This window comes from Podarcis raffonei, chromosome 7 (genome assembly GCF_027172205.1).
Source record: "Podarcis raffonei isolate rPodRaf1 chromosome 7, rPodRaf1.pri, whole genome shotgun sequence".
Classification (NCBI taxonomy): domain Eukaryota; kingdom Metazoa; phylum Chordata; class Lepidosauria; order Squamata; family Lacertidae; genus Podarcis; species Podarcis raffonei.
In genome coordinates this window covers 57,275,921-57,296,439 of record NC_070608.1, presented here as the reverse complement: position 1 = coordinate 57,296,439, position 20,519 = coordinate 57,275,921, and the positions used below count along the sequence as shown (strand labels likewise).

The 20,519-nt window shown below is 41.3% G+C and overlaps 1 protein-coding gene across 3 annotated transcripts in view; it reads right to left on the bottom strand.

Annotated features, from left to right (window-relative positions):
• The window catches only part of NFATC1 (nuclear factor of activated T cells 1), a 129,256-nt gene that overhangs the window by 43,669 nt on the left and 65,068 nt on the right, over nucleotides 1-20,519 (bottom strand). For all 3 annotated transcript variants that reach the window (XM_053396692.1, XM_053396691.1, XM_053396693.1), the window contains exons 5-8: nucleotides 17,732-17,904; nucleotides 17,238-17,378; nucleotides 2,937-2,992; nucleotides 1,800-1,932 (exon numbers count right to left, since the gene is read on the bottom strand). In XM_053396692.1, coding sequence (XP_053252667.1) covers nucleotides 1,800-1,932; nucleotides 2,937-2,992; nucleotides 17,238-17,378; nucleotides 17,732-17,904 — 503 coding nt within the window. The remainder of the gene's footprint in view (nucleotides 1-1,799; nucleotides 1,933-2,936; nucleotides 2,993-17,237; nucleotides 17,379-17,731; nucleotides 17,905-20,519) is intronic.

Here is a 20,519-nt window from a genome sequence, read left to right as displayed (position 1 = left end):
GATCTTTGTGTTATGGAGCACAAAGGAATGGCCTGCATGATATGGGCAGATGGTGAAGAAAAAACTATCCTCCTTTCTCTCTCCTCCCCATTGTGTCAGGATCAGGCCTTGGGTACCCTTGACAAGACAGAGTTTGGTCAGGTGGGAAACAGCCCTTTGTTGTAAAATGGCTCTCACAGGCTTTGTTTATCCCACTCAGAACGATGCTTGCTAGATAAGTTGCTTTTCCTATTTTGCAGTTGGAAAAACGAGGTTGAGAGATAGGAACTTGCATAATATCACCCATGATCTGAAGGCTGAAGTGGGACATGAACTCTTATATTGAAGATCCATGGTCCATTGTATATATTGGAAGTCACATTACCTCAGCAGGATTAAAACGGATCACTAGAAATCTGCTGCCTAAATCAACCACAGTTAATACACTTTTCATTTTCACCATAATGATCCGCAACCTTCACAGACAAATACGTATATCAAATAATATTTGGGTCCCGTTCAACCATCACAAAGGCGCCCCACAGTTAGCAGGGCACTGCTGTATATGATTATGGTTGCTATTTTCACATTCTCTTTTCCTTGAGTATACTTTGGCTCCAGCCCTCAAGCCACTTCCTCTGGAGCAGCCCCAATGACTTCTGTGGGAATGTCTTTCTCTCAGGAATTGTATGCGTGTATGTGTATGTAGGTTTAAGGATTATAGCCTTTTGATTCTGAAATATGGATTTACCATATTTACAATAGTATACCTCTTACACCACGGAAAGGTACAGGACACTGTTCCTTTCGATGTGATGTTAAAAACTAGGACTCCCTTTGAAGTAGAATGAGGTGAAATTAAAACAGCAGGTAATTTTGTTTGAAGAATTTCAGGTTTTGCTACAGATGTTTCAGCACAAAAGGTCTTCTCCCCTCATGAAATCCATAGTATTTATTTGTTCAGTAAGCAAAATAATTTCCCTGCAAAAACATGACACACGTGCACACACAATGGGTAGTCTGTCTCCTCTTTAAAACAGCCTGCTTTATTTTTACCAATGAAGTCTAAAAGAAAATGTTTAAAATAATGTTTTGTTTTTAAAAGGTGAGCGAATCAGTTGATGAAACAATGGCTTATAAATAAGGTCCATGAAGCTACTCACATAATTTTGTTACATTTGGGGTGCAATAACAAACATACGTGTTTTTGTTCTTTGCCAAGGCTGACCTCTCTATTTCCACTTAGGCCTGATGAGCAGGGGAAATGACTGTGGAGGTACAATGTCTATATAATCTATTTCCTTCTTAGCTCCAGGTTCTATGAGTAGCATCTATTCCAGTGTTTCCCAAATTTGGGTCTCCAGCAGTTTTTGGACTACAATTCCCCTCATCCCTGACCACGGGTCCTGCTAGCTAGGGTTGATGGGAGTTGTAGTCCAAAAACAGCTGGAGACCCAAGTGTGGGAAACACGGATCTATTCTCTACATTTGATGTTACTCAAGTAGTTCACAGTGGTAGTGGATTGTGAGAAGCAGGACAGACATCTCAATGAGCTAGAGGAACTTTTGTTGTGCTCCTGGTTTTATTTTGCACCAAAATTAAGTCCTACAGAGAGGTCTACTGAAGCAACAAAATGATTTATTTATTTTTGCACAAGACATTCCCCTGCCTGCCCCAGATTATTCCACACATTGACATATCATCAGTTTACTATTTGAAAGAGTGCTGCACAATTATTATAATCATTTTGTCTTGCATATTTTTAAAAAATAATACAATACTTATTCTCTGCAGCTTGAAGCTAGAAATATGTTGTTACCATTAGCAGGAAGGTAGGTGAAAAGCTGGTACTGGCTTCTCTTTCTCTTTCCATTGCAGACATAGAAATTAACTTGGACGGGACTTGTAATTCTCTGATTGCGGAACGGTGGAATCTCAATCACCAATGAAGTCTAAAAGAAAATGTTTAAAATAAAAGTTTTGTTTTGAAAAGATGAAACAATGGCTTATACAGAAGGTCCATGAAGCTACTCACATCCATGCAAAACTTTAGGGATAGGCCTCCAGAGCTTTGCAAGAGTATTTTCTACACATCTGAATTTTCTTACAGTGTCTTGTGCCATGGGTAATCTGAGCAACTCAATGAGAGGATTTTTGGTTTGTTTTTGCAGTCATGCATTTCAGTACAAAATGCACCTGATGTGAACATGTGTGTATTTATTTATTGCTGTATATACTTAAGAACATAAGAAGTGCCTGTTGGATCAGGCTGATGGCCTTTCTAGTCTAGCATCCTGTTCTCACAGTGGCCAACCTTATGCAACACCACTGTCTCCTCCTGCGGCTTCCAGCACATGGTATTCAGAAGCATACAGCCTCCAATTGTGGAAGCAGAACATACGCATCTTAGCTAGTTGCCTTTGGCAGCCTTATCCTCCATGAATTTGTCTCATTCTCTTTCAAAGCCACCCAAGTTGGTGTCTCTAACCACTTTTGGTGGGAGTGAATTCCATAACTATCTGTCGTATAAGTACTATGTTTCGTCTGTCCTGAATCTTCCAACATTCTGCTTTGCTGGATTACCAGGAAAAAAATTCTATATCCATTTTCTCCATGCTATCCATAATTGTATACACATTGATCATGTCAACTCCTACACATCACAAAATTAAAATAACTGCAGAATTCAAACGGATTGCTGCGTTCTGCTTTACATATTGTTTCAGAAAGTGTAAATTTGTTAGATTTGGCTTTAAATGCATATTGACTCAAATTTCTCATCTATCCATAACAGTCACTCAGAGTGTCTCTTCCACATCCATACACAAACATACAGTGTGTGCACATTGTACTGATATTATGCTAGCTGAGTGATGAACACACACACACACACACACACACACACACACACACACGAGAGAGACATTATGATGTTTCTCAAAGGGGAGATACTTACTGGCTTACACAACTCTTTGTCAGTTTTGGCTTCCATTTCCCACACGTGATGACCATCTAAAAAACAAGAAAAGAAGTTGTCTAATTCTACACCGTCATCTCTTCACAGGTGTCAGAAATGAAAAGGGGATCTCCCTTTTTGAGACAGCCTTAATATCACACAGAGAGGATGAAGTTGAAACAGGCACCTTGCTTCTTTTGTAGTTTTTGATTCTCCAGTGCAATCAGCCTCCCAAGATGATCCTAGCAAACATTTTGCAGGATGTACAGGAAAGACAAATTGCAGCGATAAAAGTGCTACCACGTTTGCAAAGCTAAGCAGGATCTGGTATGGTTTCAAATTGAGTGGGGGACCACGTGTTGAGATTCCTGCATTGCAGGGGATGGGACTAGATGACCCTTGGGGTCTCTTCCAACTCTATGATTCTGATGGGCCATGGTGGCTGGAGCCAATGGGAGTTGAAATCCAACAACATCTGGAGTGCCTTTGGTTTCCCCATCCCAAGGCTACAGTGTTGGACTTAGGAGAGTTGGCTTCAAAATCTTATCCAGCCATAAAGCTTGCTAGGTAACTTTGGGCCAGTCATGATGATCCCTCTCTCTCTCTAGATAACCTGTGTCCTAGAACTGTTGTGGGCATAGGAAAGAAAAGGAGAAACTGGACATGAGAAGTCTATTAAGGGCAAAGGGCACAGACTAGATCCCACTCATTGTTTTATCAGAACTGAAAATAGGATAGAATGAAAATGCTATACCTAGAACCGTCTGAGCTGGTTAAGAGTTTGTAGTCCTTTCAGCTTTGTAAATGAATTACCAGAGCTTCAGGCTTTTTCTATATTCAATCTATTCTGAAAGATTAATTACTTGAATTGGGATTCTGTTTTACAGTTCCTGCCAACTCATCAAATCTTTCAATTATTTTTTACAGTGTCATTGCTGTATATTACTTTTTCTTTTTCTTTCCCCCCCTTTTAGGCTGATTACAAATGTGTGTCTGTTCATGAAAGTTTTTTAGGTGTTACGTTAAAGGAAGGGGTTGTATCGAGTCCTTTGACTATCTGAGAAATAGCAAGAGTTAGTGTTGCTCCAGTACAAAATTCTCTTGAGAATGTCCAGACTTTAGCTGCTGCAGAAAAGTTGAGGGGAACAGATGACTCAATAAGAGTTAGTGACATTTCATTTAACAAAAACATAAGGAGGAGAAACTGTTATGAAGCAGAGACCCAAAAGCAAAGAATTAAAAAAGCAAAGAATTAAAGAGAGAGAAAAAAGCAGGCAATTCCTCATGTTACGTCTGGTGCACCAAGAGGGAAATCTCTACACCCACGGACTGGGATCAACTCCAGGAGAGAAACCTTAGAGCACTACGTCAACTTCTTACAGTAAACATGTTTTGTAGGTTTATCTGGATCAGCTAATTTTGTTTTGTTTTTTTAAGGGGGGGAAAAGTTGGGAATGGATGGAATAAATTTTAGGGGTCTCAAAATGCTAAAAGACTTGCTTATACTGGAGAAAAAGGTCTTATGTCAGTACAACATTTGCCAAGTATCCTACCCAAGTATGCTAGATGCCGTCTCCAGTCAGAATGTGCCGGAGGAGTGAGGAGTGATACACCACAAAAGTTTCCATTGTAAGGCTGCCACATCTGCATCAGCCTGGCTGACTCACAGCCGAAGGCAACTCCCTGCCTGGCCGAAGTCCAACAAAAGTACACCAGAGCAATTTATACCTTTCCAAAATGCAAATAATTCAAATTACAGACATAACATAAAGCTGAAACAGACACATTTCAGGCATTCCCTTTAAAGTTTAACTCACTCAAGTGATTCTCTCCAAATGGGCTTTGTTATTGTTGTTGTTGTTGTTGATAGTGTGCGTAAAAGAAAGGGAGACGGAAACCTAGCAAACCACTCATATATGCTCCTCTCATCTATCCCCAGAAATCTTTTTTTGGAACACATAATGTTTCTTCAGTGAGGTGTTGTTACTTTCTGTACTGGAGCAATTAATCTAATATCTGACCCTTTAAAAACCTGGCATTAAATTTGTTTTGATTTCTTTCTTTCTTTCTTTCTTTTACACTCTAACTTTTTGCCCAAAGGCTTAAACAGCATTTTCAAAACTGAATTTTAAAAGATGCACATAGACAACTGAAATAGTTCATAGCTTGCCTCTGAACGCAAAATTCTTGAACTGTTTGCAAACAGAAGAATTCTAAGATTATATCCATTGTGGGATTGTTGCTGACACTGTGAAGCCTATCATTAGTCCCCCTCTCTCTTTTTTTTCTTTAAGGGAAACAGACTCACTAAACAGCAGTCGAGCTTTCCTGTTTATACAGCTGAAAGGGGAGTGGGAGGGAAATCCCAGAAGAAGCAAAGGCCACTGATATAATTTGAGGCTTCCACCTTCACGTTAATGGGCTTTCAATAAAAGGCACTAAAGAAAACAATGCAGATGAGGTGTGCGTTCACACATTCACTTCTTTGTCAAAGTCCCCACGTTTTAGTGTGTGTGTTTTCTTTTCAGCACACATGTGAAAGGGTTAACAGGACGTGTTTCTAAAACATGTCTGTGGCTGGTTTTGTGTTGGCGCAATACCAAAAATAACCACAATTAACTCTTTCGAATGTGCACTTGTGCATGTTCTAAAGAACAGCACGCCGTTATGAAGAAACACGATTATTATTTTTTGCACAGGAGGAGACTAGGTGGCCATATCCAAACAATGAGAACTGTTTACAATTTAAAAACACCACCGCCAAACCCTTGCCATGTTTCCTTGCGGCATAACAGATAGGGAAGTTTCCACAGGAGGATTGAGGTAAATTAGTTCTCTTGCATGAAGGCAAGAGCTTCAGTCAGAAACTCTGGCATTTGGAGATTGATAACAGTGGTGGCCAATTCTGCACACCTACCGCATTACTATATAGGCTGGTTTTGAATTCCTAAAAATATAAGCGGGGTTCTGAAATGGAACGGCTGAGCGCTGAATGGGCCTTTGTAACTCACTCTGTATCAACTGCTCTCTACGGAGTTAAAAAGGAAACTCTGCAGAAGTCAAAAAGTAAAAATATTCCAAAATCATTAGGGAATTCCCTGCAGCATGAGTCACAGAAACGGCTTCCCCACCACACCCATCTAGAAGATTTCCACATAAAAAAGGCATTGTGGGCTTGTTCTAACACAGCAGCAGCAAGAGCAAAAATATATTTTGTATATCTCACCACTTCAGATATTTCTATTGAGAGATTGTTGCTAATTTTACTTAGCATTTTTCTCATTTATTAGAGTCTGTGGGAAAAGAGGTTTCAGAGGAAACAGGCTAAATCCTTAATGAATGAGTGCCATGGATTATGTTTCAAATAAGATGAAATAATATATTTAATATGAATGCAATGGGTTGTGCTTCAGTTAACGTGAACATAATTAGTGTGCATAGTCTTACCAAAACCCTTATCCCATTCTTAGTACAATCACATTAACTATGGTTTGTTGGAAACATGAAACATCAAGCATGGATTATTAAACTATCTTGTGTCAACAAACCATAGTTAAGGTTAAAGATTAAGGTTTCAATGTAATGTGATTACCTGAAATTAGAAGCCAAGGCAGCAACACTGAAAGAGGAGAGGAGATTGCATCCACCTGAAGCCTACTCATTCCCATCAAGACAAACCATCGACTAGTTGCTATATGATCACAGCACTTTTAGGTCTTAATTTCAAGACAACACAGCCTGCCTTTATTTTTCAAAGATTAGATAAAATAATTGCCTGCAATGTGGCTGAGTAGTGATGAATTTATAGTACCAAATTATTAATTAATCTGTATGTATAGCTTCCAAATTATTAATTAATCTGTATGTGACCAGGGGCTTTCTATGGTAGTGCCAAAAATTGTGGAAACCCCTCCTTTAGGAGATTTGTCAAGCTCCTACCCTTTCAGTGTACAGGTAGAAACTTAAACACATTTATTTAAGCAAGATTTTGATGCTTAGCAATTTGTTGCCTCTTCAAGTGCTTAACATGTTTTACCTTGCTGCTGTTGTGCATCTTGATTTGATTTAATATTTGTGTGCAGTTTTTCCAACAACAAAGGGGAGCTTAAAGCTTTATTTTCTTTCAACTATTAGGAATGGCTGTTTATGTTTTTTGTGGGGGTTTTTTAAAGAAGCTTTGTGGATATTTGCTACAGAAAGCAAAGTAAAAATATCAAATTAAATAATTCATTTTGCTTAATTATATTTCTCTTATTAAATTTTGGGGTTTGAATTCTGCTGCTGTTGATCTAATACTTTAACCACATGTTCGAACTTCAAACTGAGATTATTGGTAAATACCCTAATGATCAAGGGTCTGTATACCAAGTCTTATGAGGAACTGTTGAAGGGTTGACTAGATGGCCCTTGGGATTCAAGATGACTCTAACAGACTGGACAACTGGGTCCAAACTAACAAAATGAGTTTCAGTAGCGGCAACAGCGGAAGACAACCAAGATGATCAAGAGTCTGGAACCCAAGGCTTATGAGGAATGGTTGAGGGAATTCATTCTGTTTATTCCAGAAAAGAGGAGATTGAGAGAAGCTATGATAGCTATCTTCAAATATCGAAAGTGCTGTCACATGGAAGATGGAGCAAGCTTGTTTTCTCCTGCTCTGGAGGGTAGGACTCGAACCAATGGATTCCAGTGACAAGAAGGGAGACTCCAGTTAAACATCAGAAAGAACTTTCTGACGGCAACAGCTGTTCAGCAGTGGAACGGATTCCCTCAGAAGGTGGTGAACTCTCCTTTCGAGGAGGTTTTTAAGCAGACGTTGGATGGCCCTCTGTCATGGATGCTTTAGTTGAGATTCCTGTATTGCAGAGGGTTGAACAAGATGGCCCTCAAGGTCCCTTCTAACTATAATTCACTGAAAAAGTAGGTACAAGGTAGTACCTACAGTTTACAAAGGAGTATAGGATGTTTCAATATGGACCTGGTATCAGTAATCTCTATTCCTGCCTGCTTCTAGGAGTCACAGGTGAGAGCTGAGTGCAGGGTAGGGAACAAAGGTGAACAAACTACCCCAGAAAGAGCATGATGTGTCCCCCACCAGCGATACTACCCCTCCCCAAGGCCCCATACTTCCCATTGGACTACAGCTCCCATCATCCCTAACCATTGGCTATGCCAGCTGGGGTTGATGTGAGCTGGAGTCCAATACAATTTGCAGGGCACCATGTTTCCTATCCCTGCCAGAGTAAAATTGGGCTGAGGTGGTTCTGAACATCTGCCAGGAGTGTAGGAGTGTGAGTGTAAGAGACTCTGGGTATTTTATTTTTTTTAGGGATTTGGGGATTCTCCCAGTTTCTCCTCATTCATGGTCCACCTTTGTTTGGGGTTCAACTCTGGTGGTATTCCAGTAGAAGTCTGGGATTTGAAATGCCAATAATGGATTGTGTGTGGGGGCACACACACCCTATTTAGTAATGGCCGCTTATCTGTTTCCACGGTGAGTGGCAGTTGCGGCCCACCGCAGCACCTCAAAAGCCCACGGAGCCTCGCCATGTTGTTTTGTGACCATTGGCTCGCCTCCCTGCCCTGCATGGAGCATTGTGGGCACCACCAGACCCTCTGTTCAAATTTAGCCAATCCGCGGTGGCCTGGGAGGCAGGTCTTGGGGAGCAGACCTGAGGAGATCCAAGTTCAGTACAACCAACCTCACAGGGAGGTTGTGAAGCTAAACCGTCATGGTTTCCCCCAAATAATTCAAGGAGCTGCAGTTTAAGGGTGCTGAGAGTTGTTAGGGGACCCATACTCCCCTCCTAGAGTGACAATTTCCAGAATTCCCAGTGGAGAAGGACGGATTGTTAAATAATGATGACGATGATGATAATCTTATTATTTGCATGCCACCCATCTGACTGGGTTGCCCCAGCCACTCTGGGTGGCTCCCAACAAACCACTCTTGGAATGTGGGAGAAGGGGATTTGTGGTTCTGTGAACAACTTTCAGCACCCTTAACAAACGACACTCCCCAGTATTCGTTGGGGGAAGTCATGTCTATTTAAAGTGCTTCAAATGTGTGGTGTAAACTACGCCTCTAATCCTAAACATACTTGGGAGTAAGCTCCACTAAATCCAGTGGGGTTTATTTCTGAGTAACCATGCGTAAGGTTATGCTGCAAGGCTGTGATTCTAAGTATGCTTATGTGGAACAAACCGTTTGAAACTGTACACAAGTATCTAAGGGACATATTGACCTTAATAGCCCTCATCGAAATACTGTATGGCAAGACTCAGTAACAGTGATACCGTCTTACGTGGATGGCATGCATCCCATACTATCTTTGCCTTTTCCTGTGCTGCAGCGTTAGGAAAATCTGAAATGTATTTCCTACCAGCGACGTCACAGCTACTGTGTGCTCGTGAAAGGATTCCGCACTGCAATGGTTCCATCATCTGATTAAACTCCCTTCTAAAGATATCTCTTTCTGGTAAGTGGCCAGGGACCCCTTTATAAAACCAGCACCACTCCCGGAAATAGGGACAAGTGACCTTTCCATTAACTCTTGTGCTCCAAACTGTACAATTCTCATGTTTCTAGCCCCTCTCGGTGACAGAGGCTTTCCGAGTGCCTTGCAAATGAGCAGACACAGAAATGGATGCAGCAAGCAAGTGAAATGGGTGTGGTGGACTCTGAGAGATAGGCAGCCGCAGAAAACAACATTATGCAGAAGGCATGTGACCGAGGGATATTCTCCCACTTAAGTTTATTACGTGAACTGCAGCTTGACTACCAGTCTGAAACTTGACCCTTTTCTGGCCACTTGCCCCTCAAACTGCGACTGCTGCTGGCAATGGAAAGACCAATGGAAAGATCTCAGAGAATGTAAGATCTTTTACCAAATGGAGTTCAGCCAAAAGTCTGCTCACTAGTCTCCACGTCTCATCTCATCGGAACAGACGCCAAACCTTGAGCCTTCAAATGCTGCAGTGCAAAACGAAATGTCTACAGAAGCAGAGCTCACATCCAAAGGCCCTTCAAGTATCTGAGGGACGTGTCTGTTTCAGGACCAATCCCTGCCCCACTTCTAGTAATCTTTTCCCTGAAGAATCTCCTGACCCCCCTGGACAATTCTTTTAAAAATACAAGTGATATAATTCAGCTAAACTACAGGGCTATGTGAATAGTCTAAACTGCCCAAACTCAGTGACGACTTCTTATTCTGTACATTAAAAGATGCATTAAAGCCTTCCACATTCTAGGAATATAATATAGAAGTGGCAACCTTCCTGCACCTAACTACCCTGCTTTTCTATGAAAACTCATGGGATTAAATACAAACGCTTCCAGAAAATATAAAGCAGGCTATGTTGCTTGCTAAAAGCAAATGTAGAAACATATTCTCCATGGGAAACTACCAGGAATATGATTCTCAATACAGATCTTTCCCCCGTCAGCATTCCTATCCCCCCAAAAAATTAAGAAAACAACAACAAAATTAACTCATATCGCATCAAAAACTCATATGGAAGAGCAAGGAAGAATTGAAATTGGTGCTTCTTCCAAATAAAACATTATTTAACAAAATGTCTGTTTGCAAGAAATTTATGATTTGATCCTGAGGGCAAATTAATATAATTGTGCATGTGATTATAGACGTCACTTGATTAGTGCAATGTGTTCTACCGCTGTGATGAACCATCCTTTACCCATCACATTGCGTGCAACAAAAGGTGAGCTAAGCAATGCCAAGTTTTTCACGTGTTTGATGGTGTGCACACTGATTGTGTCAGATCATCTTGAAGATACCCTGAACAAACATGGAAGTGCTTAAACTGGGATGTTATAAAGCCAGGGATCTCCAGCCTTTTGGGGGGGGGGTCTGTTGGCACACCTGCAAACTGGATTAACTGTCCTGGGCACTGAACACACCGCAACCAATTGTACACTCCAACCAAATTATATTGGCTACAATAGAATGCTTCTTGGAAGTCTAAGCAGGAAGGAGATTTATTGGGTGCCAGGGAAGAACTCTGCAAGTGCATGTATGTTCACGGATACCACACAGGTGAGCCCTATATAGGCCTTGACCATCATAGGAAGCTTGATTCTCAAAAGGCATCCCTCAGGCATCCCTGAGATGGCTTTTGAAATGATGTCTGCCATTTTTCTCAACTAATGATTCTGTAAATTGGATTGACAGGGTCACCTACAAGCAAACTACAGTTTATACATTTGACAAAGCATCTTACCAAATTATTTTAGTGCTGAATTATGAATTCTGCCATTTCTTTAAACACATGTCACAGACTTCAGGAAGAATGTAGTCAACATTCCTTTGAGCTTGTGCCACACACACACCTTGGCCAGTATAGTTAATGTTAACTCTGAAGACGTTGAAGATTTCTCCCAAAAAAGGAATCTTATTGCTGTTTCTCAAACTCTCTTTGTTGAATGCTAACCCAAATTTAAAAAGCAAGATAAATCAAAAGACGGTCCCAAACCACAACCCTTTCTGTGCAAAGAGGAGTTTGAAGCAGCCAAAGGAAGTACTGGACTCACTGCTACAAGGAAATCTTGAATTTAAGAAGGCTGAACCTGTAAAATATAGCTGGCATCTTCTTCTTTTTTAATAACTGTGTGACTGAGTTTCTTGGATACACATTTAATATTGACTTTCACTTCTGGAAAATATAGCTGGATGTGCAAGCAATAATTTATTGACAAAAAAGCCCCTGAAGTAAGGGCTTACTTCAACACTTTATTTTTTAAAAAACAGCCTTATAAAATGCCTGAGGAAATTACAGTACACTTCTGAAGACAGCATGCTATGGCTCTTGAAAGGAGAGCAATCCCAACCCCAGCTCTCACTACTGCATAAAAAATAACTCTGCTTTCAGAAGAGGTCTTTGCACAATGTTTCTCCCCCAACAAGCTTTTTAGATAAGTATGTTAAGCAGCTAATAATATCCTCCCACCTAGCTTTTCCTTTCAGCGTTAAGAAACACAGACACAGAGCACTGTAGGTGAGGCTAACGTCTCATACATCTTCTCATACTTCTTTTTTGAAAAGCATTGAAGAGGGAGTTAAGTTGAGACCACAGCTCTGTTTCTGGCTTGAAGTTCAAGAACGGACTTGATGATTCTTCAGGGCTTCCCTTTCATATGAGTCATTGTTAAGATAGGCCAACAGTGCCTCTTCTCCCGCCTTTCCCATGCAAGGACAATGCTATTTCTCCAGATCCTAGCAACTGAAAGCTAGCCCTTATAGGGAGGCAGAGTTCACAACATTCAGTGAATTAATATATTGGAATGCTTTGTATAAGCAAATGCTACTATATTTATAGATCACATTAATTAACATAGACCTTATTATAGCCTTAGAGTTTGTCCTTAGGGATGGATCACAAATTTGGTAACTCGGTGCAGAATGTCAAAATAATATACAGATATATAAATATATAGATACGTTCTAAAATATAGTGTTATGAGTTTGAGAGAGGTAGGTTGTATGCCCGAGTCCCCTTCTCATTCCTGAATCCAGCACAGATTCAGTTCCTGGAATAAGCCCTGCTAGCTTCCGGGTGAGATAATGGCCCTCTAAACATGAGCCATTAAGGTAACAAAGAAAGCGGTTCTGTGTCAGATAGCATATGGGCCTGTCCTCTCCCCCAACTTGCTGGTAGTTAGAAAGACAAAGGCCAGAGTTGGGAGTGTGAGTTTGAGTTATGTGATCAAGAAGCTGGCTGCAGGCTGGGCAGCTGAGAGACAGAGCCATTGCCAGATTTCTGCTGGAATCCAAGGCTGTGGCTAAGGGAGAAGCAAGACCCTCTTGGAGTGTGAATGCTCTGAGGCCCTCCATTGTAGGCTCAAGTTGTGTATGTGTGTAAATAAACCATATATCATAAAGACACCACAATCTCTGCTGTCCTTCGTTCCGAAGAAACCTGGAAACCCCTGGCACCATACGCAGCTTGTAGATAGGAGTGGCGTGCAACAATATAATATTACATTGCCATTAGCTATGCCATCAGCTACACTGGTAAAAGAAGAAATTGCTCACTACGCATAGAGCTGTCAACCATTTACAATGTTAAAAGGCATGCATTAAATTCTAATACTTCCTTTAGACTGCAATCCTATACACACTTACCAGAGAGTAAGTCCTACTGAAACCCAATCTTGTGTAGACATGCATACAATTGCAATACTAGGAACATTATATAGTTAGCCACTACATTGCCTGACAGCAAGTTCTTATGCTCCTGGTCAGAATGGGAAGCCCCAGTTCCCCCATACGTGGACTTCAAATCACATGTTTTTATTGTAGTGTGTTCTCTTAAAACTGCCTGGATTCTTTTTTCCTGGTCTGCTTCCAATGTTTATTTTTTTGTCAACAGTTTACTGTTTTGCGCATCCAGCTATATTTTTTCACACTGAAAATCAACATTAAAGTGTATCCAACACACCTAGTCACAGGTTTTCATTTTTAAAAAAAGAAAGGATGCCAGCTCCATTTTAAAGCTTTAATCTTGAATTCAAAATGTCCTAATAGTTCAGTACTTACTTTGACTGCCACCAACTTCTGATTGCACAGAAAGTGTAGTTTTGTACTCTTTTTCAATTTGCGTGTTCAGACCCAGAGACCTCCCCCCTAAATAAACACACATTTGACTCAAATTTTAGTTTTGGTTTTTGGCAGAATTTAGGCCACAACTTTATTGATTACAGAAAAGTGAGTGGTTTGACTAGCTGCCTGCACCCTTTCAGGCAGCGCTGACCCAGGGCACCAGCATAGGTCAGCCAAGGGTGAACACCTGAGGTAGGTGAAAAGCCCAGGAACAGACTCTGTTCACACCCCAGATGCTCCCCTGGACTCAGGCACGGGCACAACCCCCTCTCAGGGGTTGACCAAACCAAGTTGAGTCCTTTAACGGAATACCCTTCACATAGGGATGGCGAGACCATTCTCCCATCCCTATCACATGAACCAGTGCCTATCCACAACCTTACAAGTTGTGATGCTTTGCTATGTGGCAGGCAAAACCCAAATGGCAACAGCCAATCAGTCAAGTGGGGGAAATTCCTGCTGTGCCCCTGTCCCAACGACAGATGACACACGACGGCATAGTAAGGTCAATCGCAAAAATGCCCTAAAAGTAGGGTGAGGTGGGCGGGTGTTCCGATGCACAAGCCGAAAGAGGAAGCTTTGGGTCATGTGCATAGGTATTTATAGGTCCCTCGATTCGTTTAGACTGCACCCCATTGGCCAGATTAAACCCAGCAAGGAGGGACCTACCAATCGGGTGTTGTGGCTATCCAATATACCCACCCACAACCAGGAGGTCAGTCTCCAGGTCTCACCGCAACACGTGCCCTCTTTTAAGGGAGGACATAATTTGTCTCACTATTTTATTACGGGAGATTTCTTTCACAGCATTAAGCAGAGAGAGAGTTTCAAGAGCAATAATGCAGTTCTTCGTAGGACAAATCTTCCAAAAGATGTCAATGTCTTAAAAGTTAACACTAACTATTCTGGCCAAGTTAAATATATGTATTGCACAAGCTCAAAGACATGCTGAGTACATTCTCCCAGAGGCATGATGGCAAAGAAATTACAGAATCCAGAATTTAATGGCCAATTCTAAAATAGGTCACACCTAAAGCTCTCCCTTTCTGCTCTTCTCCATGCAATCTACTCCGCTGGATTCCTAGTTTGAAGGCACCCACTTTATGTATTTTATTCACTTCTCCCAGCTTTGATCACGTGGAAGACAGCGAGGGAGTCTACGAGAGGGCATTTGACTGACCCGGTCAGTTTGCATCTCGGTAACTGTACTGCAGTTGGATGCGACAGTTGCCAGAGACTGCCTTACTCAGCAAAAGTGCATTGTGCTGTTAGGGACAGTCAGAAGATTGCAGAGCGAAACGGCAATCTCTTTGGAACTCGGCGAATGTCGAGGGTTAAACGGCCATGACCATCAAAGCCTCCATTTGAACGGCTGGGAGACGTTAAGTGCGAGAATTTCAGGAGACAGCTTAAAGTTCAGGGGGTTTCAGCAAGCAGCTGTGGAATGTCTCGTTTGTGCCAGCACCACGGAAACCTTTTCTAAAACAAGAAGGCATTTAAAAAGGAAAGCTACTCCTCCTTTGCTCTCGCCTTCACTGACCCTGCCTTCAGCTCCCTATCTATTCTAGCCTCACTTGTGATCTCGGGTTTACTCTGAATTATATTTACTTAACCCCAAGTCCCACCAGTGGTTTGAAATAAAATGGCAGATCCAGAAAGACGTTCCCTCATCCCCTCAGCCATTTGCAGCTTAATATAGAGTTGACTCTACAGCACCTCAGAAGAGGAAGAGGAAGTTCAGGTTATAAAAGGACAGACAACAAAAGTGGGCTTCTTCAATGGTAATATGTTTTATTTCGTTCCTGGTCTTCGCACAGCTGTCAGACATGTTTTGATCAGCGCTGGTCTTCCTAGATGAGCACCTACTTAAATTTACAAAGCTTCACACACCCCTTACATTTACTACAACAATGAGAATGTAATTCCCCGGTGCGCCATGAGAAATGTTTTTCAATGCTTGCTTGCTGTCAGTAGTGCGCCTTGCCAACTAATTATTAAAATAATGAAGGGGGGGGAATGAAATGAGAAACATAAATGAAGCAAGAAACCCCAAATCCTCATTTTAAAAAATGGGAATTGAAATAAATCATCTGTGAAAGAAACTATAACACTCCCTCTGACTAGGACATAATAAAATCAGCCACACACCATCAGAAGCTCCTTTACAGATTGTAGAGCTCTGTCCAGCAATTGTTATAAACATTATGTGCAATTACATCATTTGCACTGGCGCCCATCATTGAGAAAGGTTTCATCAGTAGGAGGTTATTATTGTTTTAACAATATAGGCTAAGGGCCAAAGCAGATATAGCACGGGAGATCAACAATTGGCACCTGAATTTCTCCTTCATTCATCACTAGCTTCTGCAGGTAACCATAGTGCAAACCCCACCTCCTACCTGCACTAATAAGAAGAGAATTACAGGATCTAATCAGAATAGCCAGGGGTTTATTTCTCTATACACCCTGCAATACCACATATGCCATTACGTGAAACAATGATCTGTTTATATAGGACAAGCAGGTCAATCTCTACACAAGAGAATAAATGGATACAAACCTGATGCCAAAAATTGCAACTTTCTTCCCCACCCACCCCCCACAATCCTGCCCACTTCCCACAAAAGCACCAAATGTCCATTTAATTGCGTTTAATTCATTTCAGTTTTTAAACAAAGTTCTCACTCCTGCATTATTTGCTTATTGGGGGGGGGGGATACTTTTTCAAATGATGCAGAGACAAGCATTAAGCTTGAGCTATCTTTCACTAAAGTTCCCGAAGTAGCTTCTACATTGTGTGAAAGCTGAAATTTAATACATGGAAATTAACAGTAAGGGAAATGTTGGGGGAAACGGAATGAACTGCTGTGTGGATGCAGTTGTGGTCTTTAAAATCCTAGAGGATGCAGTTGTTGTTTTTGTTTCCAACAGACTCACACTTTGGAATTCACACAGTGAACAAGGGGCTGGGCAGATGCTGGCGAATCTATCTCCTCCTTCCTCATCAGTTCCCCTAAAAAATGCCTCTCCTCATTAATAGGGTGGTCCATAATGGAAGAGAAGGATTTCCAAATCCTTCCATGAGCCAGTTGCAAGGGATGAGGTGGCCCATCTCCTTCTGCCAGCGCCCCTTTGGATTCAAGCGTTCATTTAGATGCAAGCACAGAGTGCTTTCCCTGATATGTAAATTATGGAAGCAGAGAAGATGAATCTCCAAATGTTCTGTGTAGGAACACATCCTGTTGGGGGAGATTGACCAAAGTTTCCTGATGTATTAGTGGCAAACACATGTTTGCTTCTTTCACTAGGTTTTTTTAAAATGCATTTAAGAAAGGATAGCATTTTTAGGCTTTCCCATTGAAGTCAGTGGGGCTTATTTCCAAATTTGTTTAGGTTCAGGCTATTAGTGTCGCTTATGGAAGCCTCTAAAACAGTAGTGTGATACCTGTGACCCTAGAGGTGTTGGACTAAGAACTCCTATTATCCCTGAGCACTGGCTACAGCTGATAGAAGCCAGGCATCAGGCCACGTCCAGAGGGTTGCAAGTTCCACACTTCTAAAACTGTCTGCATGTTAAAAAATAATGGATAGGGGCCCATGTAACTTTTACTTCTCATGACATACAACCAGCAACACACAAACACAGATCTGCACTCATCTGTAGGACCAGTGTTTTAAATACCTGGAGCTTTCTCCACAAATATGACTTTGGAGTCTTGAAGAAAGTTGTGTCCGTTCAGTATCATTTTCTTTCCACCCATCACATGATAGCTATCAGCACTTTGCTTCTCTACCAAAGGCAGCTCCTGAGCAGATCTTTGAGCTGATGAGATTGAGAAATAAGCATCGTTATTATAAGTACAAATCAAATACTGTGAACGTACAAACACATACACAGAGGTCTGAAGGATTTTGTCCTGATATTCAAACCATAATCCTTCTAGCAGGCCTACTTAAATCAAGATATGCCAATTTCTACTGGAAATAATTTTAATTTTGGTTTCAGTGATGCAATGGCTGAAATATGCTTTGTCCTGGCTGAATTTTAAGGATGGAACAGACAAAGCAGAACACATTGATGCTGAGCATGCACATGAACACACACACACACACACACACACACAGAGAGAGAGAGAGAGAGAGAGAGAGAGAGAGAGAGAGAGAGATTATACTCACAGCATTCAATCGGGTTGGATGCCACTTGTAGAGAAAGGGTTCTCCCATTAGGTTGAGGGATATGAACACGGAAGACCAGTCGAACCCGTGTATTCTTCCTTCCAATGTCAGTTTCTCCTTTCCTCAGCTCTATATCTGAATTTCTAAGTTTCAGTATTCCAGCACAGTCAATGCTGTCCAAAAATAAACAAATAAAAATCAAACTTTTAAACCAGCCTTCATAAGCTTCCAGAACAACATTTTTTTGTTATTATTTTTTTGAGAGGTGGGAGAGGAATTATAGTCTCACTGAGGAAAAAGTACCACATAGCTCCCATTCACAGAATTAAAATCCCTCGGGAAGTCCTTACCCAATAGCTTAATCCATCCTTGGATCAATCCAGAAATCAGTTATCCAATCTATCAAGAGTGCCGCCTCTGGAAAGGAGCTAGCATGAGTTGCCCATTGGACCCACTCTTATTTTAGCACTGCTTGCTAATTCTCCACATGGCAGCATGAGGCCTACAGAGTTGCTGGGCAACTGCTACCTGATATCCCTTCCCTTTTATGGGACATTTGGATATAACAGTGAGGATCATGGGGCTCTTTTCCCACTTCCATTCACCTCCTGGAAGTAACTCAGTGGAAATCTGGGGTTTTTGGCTCCAGCTCCAGGGACTAACAAAAACCCTATGATCGATGTTAACAGGGTTGGACCCACATCATTAATCTTCCTGGCATTTTTCTGACAAACAGGAATATACTGTCCCTAGCACTGCAGTTAAGAATCCTGAGATGTTTTTGAAACGTCATTCCACGAATATTTATTACTGAATGGTTCTCTTAATGCTGTAACTCCTTGCTCTGACACCAGTGGAGGGCCATTATGTTGAAAATTATTTAAGGGTAGGGGAATTTTGAGCAATTGGGTAAGAAAAGAAAAGAAAAACAGCTTCAAGATTAAGATTTATGGATAAAGTTTAAATCAGGTGCCATTTTGAAAAAGAAATGTTACATCCTCTCCAACATTTCTCCAGTGAAAATAGGAATGTCCTATTCTATCTCTACCAACATTTCTCAGGTGAAAATAGGAAACTCCTATTGATTATAAAAATGTTTAAATCAGCAGCTGATAGAGTGTTTCCCTTTTCATGGAAAGGCTCCCAAACCACTAAACTGATATGTACCAGCAAGCGAGTCCAAAAGCTGTCCATTAGGTAGGAGCCCCAGACTCTGAGCTCTCATTTTGAAAAATGAAGCCTCTAGGTAGAAAGTTATGCAGCAAAATGTGCAGTTCCCTTTCTAAGGCCCCATCTGCACTACAGCTTTAAAGCAGTATCGTACCACTATAAACAGCCATTGCTTCTCCCAAAAATGGCAAATGCAAAATGTGGAAACATTGCAAAGAGGCTCAGGCATGACTTCTGCTGTGTTCAGGCACCCTGCACTTAACTTAAAGTACAGTGGCATACATGTCTACTTAGAAGTAAGTCTCTTTTTATTTAATGGGTCTTTCTCCTAGGTAAGTGAGTATGGGATGGCAGCCTAGGCTCTGGTTTAGGATTGGCACTAGGGGAAAACAGGGTTACTGAGCCTTTAGCAGCTGTATGGCAGGCAGCAATTCAACAGTTTAAGCCTTTTCTAGTATGGAGATACAATTATGGGAAAAGCTTCACCATGACAGCACTCTAACTTTGTGTTATGCCATGCCCCATGGCAGCCATGTTGTGACTGGCACCCACAGCACTCTCTCAGACATGAGCTTTAAAAGATTGGCGACCGCTGCAGTAGTTAAACTGAGTTAATTGCGTCAGGTGGTGGTCACAGCAGTTGATTAGCCCCTTCCCCACTTGCCACAGCCCTCCACTTGCTCTCCCCAGCCACCATCACCCTCCTGCCTCTTGAGGGGCTCTCCAGAGTGCCTGACTGCCCCATCCCTGGCTCTGAGGAAGCACTAGCTCCTAACTGGATATAATTTCAAATTCCATGGAATCTAAGAACAGAAGTCATAATTCCAAGGAATTTTCCTAGAAGGAAAATGGCAAGAATGAAAAAAAGGAGAGGAGAAAGGTGGGGAGAGCAGGAATATCAGAATGGAGAGCCGACAACACTCACATCACATGGTAGTAATGGATCCCTTGATAGGTAAATGTACTACATTTTTGAAGAGTCATCTAACAGCAATCTTGCTTTGAAGAAAACCTTAAAGAAATGAAATCTTGGGGGTGGGGGAGGTGATGAAAAATCTCCAACATCATTTACTCTGGAGTATCATCTTCAGCAAAACATACTAAGGGAAATGAATCGGACTTAATGCTGAAACTTGGATCCCTGAGTTAAACATTTGCTTTACACTGAGTATGTTAGTATTTTTCTTCCTCACTGTAAACATGATTTGCAGAATTAGGACTTAAATGCAAAGTACAATAACGGGAATAGCTTTTCTTAACCCTGATCACATTGTTAAGCCCATAATAAGTGTGAGGTTCTCAGCTCACAGACATAAGCAAGCCTTATAAATGTCAAACACACACACCAAAAACATTGAGTGGAATGTTTGATTAAAATTTATTATAACTATGGATATAATGCTGTCATGAAAATTTATAGCCTCTGGCTCAGAGATCCACTCAACCAGTCTTTATTATAATGGAGGATATAAAATAAGTTTGTAAAATTAGAGCAACTTCACCTCTTTTATTATCTTTCAATCTCTGGGGCTTTGGGCTGATTCAGACAGAATATGATTAGATGCCATGAAAATTAGTCTTGTAGATGCTCCACGTTGCACATTTCCACCTCCCCTTT